General features: G+C 37.8%; 1 protein-coding gene across 1 annotated transcript in view; it reads right to left on the reverse strand.

Moving 5' to 3' along the window:
- The window catches only part of LOC106109174 (MLX-interacting protein), a 12,835-nt gene that overhangs the window by 178 nt on the left and 6,392 nt on the right, over nt 1–6,265 (reverse strand). Inside the window, exons 9-15 of the mRNA XM_013290579.1 lie at nt 6,199–6,264; nt 5,437–5,558; nt 3,923–4,096; nt 3,585–3,712; nt 2,994–3,117; nt 756–885; nt 3–76 (exon numbers count right to left, since the gene is read on the reverse strand). Coding sequence (XP_013146033.1) covers nt 3–76; nt 756–885; nt 2,994–3,117; nt 3,585–3,712; nt 3,923–4,096; nt 5,437–5,558; nt 6,199–6,264 — 818 coding nt within the window. The remainder of the gene's footprint in view (nt 1–2; nt 77–755; nt 886–2,993; nt 3,118–3,584; nt 3,713–3,922; nt 4,097–5,436; nt 5,559–6,198; nt 6,265) is intronic.

The following is a 6,265-nucleotide window of genomic DNA, read 5'->3' on the forward strand; positions in this document are numbered from 1 at the left end:
GCCTCCTCCGGCAGCCGCTCGGGACTCGTCAGGATGTCGGTGGTGGTGCACAGCACGCGCAGAGAGTTCAGCACCGCTGAAAATACACATACAAGGATCGTTACAACTAACAATTTACACATCTACCATATATTAATATGAAAAGGACCGATTTTAAATATTCTTTTACCATTCAAATAAAAAGCTAGTAACATTGGAAACATATATTTTTTTAATTTAACGCGGAAAAAGTCGCGAATAAAAATTGACACTCAATGAACATGAACTTTTACGTTTTCATGGACTACGGATTTCAGAAAGTTTATTTTGTTAACATAGGCGTTGCCAGGTGAGGTAGGATGGGTTGTTGTCCTCCCGTTGAAATTTGAAACATGAAAAAAATATAAAAACTACATTTAAAACACTTTAATTATTTATTCCCCCTTATCCCTAGATCTGACCTAGATAATCGGTCGTGCTATTCAACTAGCTTATCCCAATAAGATACAGGATGTATGGAAGTAAATACAAAGAATGAAGCAGGTGATTATCCATAGTGTAGAAAGGCGTACTGTGCTGTAGTGTAATGTAGTGTAGTGTATTGTAGAATGGCGTAGTGTGGTGTGATGTTGTGTTGTGTTGTGTTGTGTAACATTGTAGTGTAGTGTATTGTAGAATGGCGTAGTGTGGTGTGGTGTTGTGTTGTGTTGTGTTATTGTGTAGTGTAATGTAGTGTAGTGTAGTGTAGTGTGTTGTAGTGTGTGAGGAGCAGGTACCTGGTCGCATCTCGACGAGCGAGCAGTGCTGCTCGGCCCAGAGCAGCGTGGTGCGCACGAGGTCCGCGCCGCTACCGCACGACACGCACGCGCTGAACGACTCCACCAGCGCGGCGCTCACCACGCTGAACTGAACTCACTCTTCAGGAATAATATTTCACCGCATGATATATTACCCAATACAAGACACACCAACCAGGCTCATATAACCCTAGCGCTGTTTGGATCATATTTTTGTCCTATGAAAAAGGTTTATTTCAATTTTATCTTTTAAATTATCTTACTAATATTATAAATGCGAGAGTTTAGATGGATAGATGGATGTTTATTTGAGTTTATAATCTTAACGACTGAACGGATCTCGATGAAATTTAACATAGATGTAGAGGATAGTCTGAAAGGACACATAGGCTATTTACTTTTGTATTTTTTAATTCCACGCGGACGGAGTCGCGGGCAAAAGCTTGTATTCTATAAAAAAATATTTTACACACAACATCATTGCTGGGAAATAATTATGATATCTTTAACACCATTTTTTCATTTTAAAAAGTAATAAAAGCATTATAACAATATCAAGATAAAAGGTTTTTTGGATCATGTAGATTCAGAGTTTATCTAGTAGAAATAAAGACCTCTTTTTTGTTATCAGTATAGACAATCGACAGAGATAATATCGATGAAGCATCATTTGCCCGCATTTACATGAATTTACATTAAAAAAATATCATTCAACGGAATTTACACATATATCATTCTTATATCTAATAAATAATAATCTGATAAATGTTTTTTAAATAATTACCAGACAAGTCTCCGTGTCATGAGTGGGTGTATTTTATTATCGCATCAATCTAGCCGTGCGTTTTCATTGCTGACACACCTCTACATAACCTATTGATATCTCTTTCATCTGTTAGAGTAAAACTGAGATAACGATATACTTTTACAATTGGCGTCAGTGTACACCCATGATAATCGTGATTTGTCATACATTATGCCAGACAGATATGCGGGTAAGAATTCTGACTTTTGTATGAGTCATATGTTAAGTTAAGGCGACTTATGCTAACTTAACACTTACATATGTTACTGAAACATACAATTGCAAAATGACCATTATTTTAAAAATAGGCGGTTTTAGGGCAAGGTATTTCAAGGCCATCTTAACCTCATGGTGGGAGGCGCCCTGCGGATCTATTTAGACTGATTTATGTGCAGGACGACAGATATTTTTAAGACAACCCTGATGTATTAATACTTCAGCTAAGTATAGAATTGAAATAGAGATAAACATTTCCAAATGATCTATAGATAAATAACCATAACCGTATCTGAAGATTTCTAGGCCACACGTAAGTCGGCGTATCTTGGTGCGTAACTGTGATAACGCACATCGACAGGGTAGGGGAGGGGAGGCGGGCCGGGGAGGGGACGGATCACGTTATTAAATAATCACTAGCGGTGTTTCCGATAACACGACACGATAAAAGCCGGAACGAAACAGAAAAAATGTCTACGAGAGGATACTATTTTTAGAAAAATCTATTACATGACACGATTTGGTATAGCTTAATATTAGTTAAATATCTTTTTGGTTTGCAACTTTAACAAGTATTTTAGGCGTGTAAGTGAGTAATTATCCTAGCATTCTGCTGCCCTATAGGCACTTTGAATGGGATCCGCGCAATAGGTAATGCATATAACGCCTTATTGGACCTAACTTTTTTTAACTACCTATACTTTATTACTATAAAAACATACCTGTAAAGATTTTTTTAATATAATGTGATTTAGTGGATAAATATAATTAAAAAGTGTATTTTTTAAAATTCCCTCTTTAAGTTCTTAAACGCAGCTAAAAAATAAATAAAGAGAATCATTAATTACCACTTATTTGTACCTGGAATAATGAAAATGAATCGGTGTTTGACTTTTGATAACTGTGAGAACCAATGAGATACTTTGTTGCTTTTGACATCGAAGTGACATCTGAGCGAATGTGATGAATGAATTGAATGAAATTGGACGATTGACGTCACGTGTCTCAAGCTAACTCCAGTCGTGTTTCAGCCGTACGAATATGACCGTTATTTTATTTTATTTTTTAGCTCAATGGTTGAATATTTATGAGTCAATATTTCTCAAATAAAAACATGCATATTTCCCATTATTCGTATAGCGTGTAGATATACCCGCCGTGTGGCAATATGTTATTGCATTGGTTGCAAAGGATACGAGCCAGTACTTCCAGTTGTGCAGCGTGCGCGCGGCGACGTGGCGCGCGAACATCTCGCGCAGGCGGCCGGCGCGCGCGCGCGACACCGGCGCGCCCGTCGCCGGCAGCATCGAGTGGCAGTTGCTGCACAACCACACACACGTCTCTTCACAAATAAACATACTAATACTGGCTTTCGCCCGCCACTCCGTCCGCGTGCGATTTAAAAACATACAGACGAATTGAGTACCTCCTACTTTTGGGAAGTCGGACAAAAAGTGAGTAGCCTATGTGTTCTTCCAGACTATCCTCTACATCCCAAATTTCATCGATACCCGGTCAGCCATTTAGGCTACAAACTCTAACAAACATCCATCCATCTAAACTTTCGCATTTATAATATTAGTATGATTGTAAACGGATGGATTAAGGAAATGAACGGTCACTACTACAAAAATCTTAATCTCGATTAATTTTAGCACAGATGTATAATTAAGTCTAGAAGAACACAGGCTACTAAGATTTTTTTAATCCAGCTAGACGAATGTGACTTCTGGCTAAAGCTATTCAGAAATGATTAAAGAAACAATTTATAAATTGGCTTTTCTTACGATATGGAGTTATTCAAGCAATCGATTTGCGCCCGCAAACTCTCCATTTCCTCTTTGATTTGATTTCTTTCCGCCTTCAACTGTTTTATATACTCTGCCCCTTTTTGCAGCATCGCAGCTTTACTTATCTAAACCAAAGACAAAGTAACATGTTTTTGAGATACTTCAAAGAACTTTGTGATAAAGTTTCATTAAATTAAAGTTTGCGATTTAAGATAGCTAAAATCGTCGAAACTCGTACGTGGTTTCAATTTGCGTTTTTAATGCACAAGTTTTTTCAAGTATTTGGAGTGTCAAAAGACATTTAACTATAGTAAATGAGGGAGGGGTAGAGATACCTTAGCGGCGGGGTTGGTGTTGAGGTGCGGTATGAGCGTCTGCAGCGTGTCGAAGCCGTTCTTGATGTTGTACCGTCTCTTCTGCTCCGTGTGCAGATGCGAGCGGCGCGCCTCGCGCGACTCCCGCGGCGAGCCCGCGCGCGGCGACGCCGGCGACCCCGGCGGCGACAGCGACTGACCCAACACTCACTTTACACTCACAAAACTCCTACACACATTTCTTTCTTATGTAGGATGTTAGAAACTATAGCATATTTTAATATCTGAGAGCGCGGCAGTCCACCCGCTTAGGCATGCACGCCCAACTTCTAATTACATTGTGGATAAAGATAAAAGGTTGAAATTTTGAACATCAATAAATATGTCTTTTTTTAAATAAAATTTTCCGCTTTTTCGAAAAACTTAAAGGCATATAATTCCACTCTATAAATAATAAAGTAAATAAGGTAAATCGTTTAAAAAAATCTCTTAAAAAAAGGTAAAAACCACAAGCCAATACCAGCAAAGAATCTTGACAACAATTATTTATGTTGCACATTAGATTACCTAAAACTTGTTTGGTCAAATCTGATATTTTAGGCTGACTCAGAGCAGCTAATGTCTGAGTCTTGACTCAGAAATTATCTGTTTTGTGTTATTATCTTAAAAATTGACAGTCAAATTTAATTAGATCCGGGTATACACGGACTACCGTATTAGGGTAGGCTCCGAGCCCGTCGGTGGGGACATATAGTGAGCTGGTGATGATGATGATACACGGACTAGCAATGAAGAATGTTGCCTAACCCTAGATCTATAACATCGATCATTCTTTAAGTTCTTACAAAAATATAATTTAAAGGCGTAGCATTGCTCACGTTACCTATAGCGCGAGCTGTATATCGCTTTTATAATGTCCCGATAAGACTATCATTTTTATGTTAGGGAACACGCAGCGCGCGCGTGCCTCGTCTCAAACATAGCGATGTACTCTCTTGTACCGTATGTTATTGTTTGTGGATATTGATGTCAATAAAGATATGCAAACATTTACATATACTGCAGTATTTTAAAAACATCTGTACTTATATTATAAAGAAGAAAATTTTGTATTTTTGTATGTATTAAATAACTCAAAAACTACTGGGCCGATTTTAAAAATTCACCTGCAATTTATCTGTAACATAACATTTTTTTATTTCACGAGGAGGAACTCGCGAGAGATAGCTAGTTTAATATAATTTAAATATGTAATTTTATTTTTGTTAAAGCTTGAAGAACAGATTTACTTAATAATGTAAGCGAGCAAACGGAAAGGACTCTAAGTAAATGCAACTATACGATGTTTGCATAACATTTTGTACGTTGAATTAGTCGTGTAACAAAATGTGCGTAAACGTGACGCGGCTTTGAAATTTCCCGCTTGATTATTTATCGTTCAATTATCGAATCGCCTGAGTATTTGAGTAAATAACACGAGTATCAGTTATCTAAAAGGAATATTTATGAAAATAAAGGAATATTCTGAGGATTACCTGATGCGGGGACATAACTTCGTTTTCAATCGGCGAAGGCTGGGCCCTCCTAATCGGCGATTTGGTGGGCTCACTTCCCCCCGCGCCCTCATCGCTACCCTTTATTGTGTATAGGTTTTGAGCTGAAAAAATAATACTTTTGTATTTAAGGCAACATGTCCTAAAATAGTGTTTTGAATTAAGGATTAATTTCGGTCACCCAAGATATAAACGTTAAATTAAAATAAATATAAACTTGGGTTATTTACTTAATTTATTTGTACTTGTAAATTGTTTTGCGAGCGCAACGTTCTTCGTTATCTAACATGGTGACAAGCGCAAACACGTGCAAAACATCGTGCGATGTAATTCAAATTCCAGCCAAAATCTTGCCCTCATTTTTAGTTCTAATCTTTGGGAAATACGATTGTATTGTAATAGGTTTTTAACTAGATATGGTCAGTTTGTTTTTCAAAAAAAAATTATAAATATGAAAGTTTAGATGGATGGATGTTTGTTAGAGTTTGTAGCCTAAACAGCTGAACTGAAACTGAAATTTTTCATAGATGTAGAGGATAGTCTGGAAAAAGATATACTATACCCGTCCGCGCGTAATAAAAAAAAAATACTTGCATTTGTTTTTTTTAATTACGCGCGGACGGAGTCGCTGGCGAAAACTAGTATTGACTTAAATAAAAAAAGCGTGACTACTGAATGTCCCATATATTCGTATGGAGTGTGAGTAGTCAAGAAGTATGCAGTGTGTTGTGTGTATGCACTGACAGTGGTGCGCGGAGAGCAGCTGCGCCAGCATGACGCTGGCCTGCGGCAGCGCGGGCTCGGAGGCGAC

The sequence above is a fragment of the Papilio polytes genome, unplaced genomic scaffold, assembly GCF_000836215.1.
Source record: "Papilio polytes unplaced genomic scaffold, Ppol_1.0 DF821289.1, whole genome shotgun sequence".
Lineage (NCBI taxonomy): Eukaryota > Metazoa > Arthropoda > Insecta > Lepidoptera > Papilionidae > Papilio > Papilio polytes.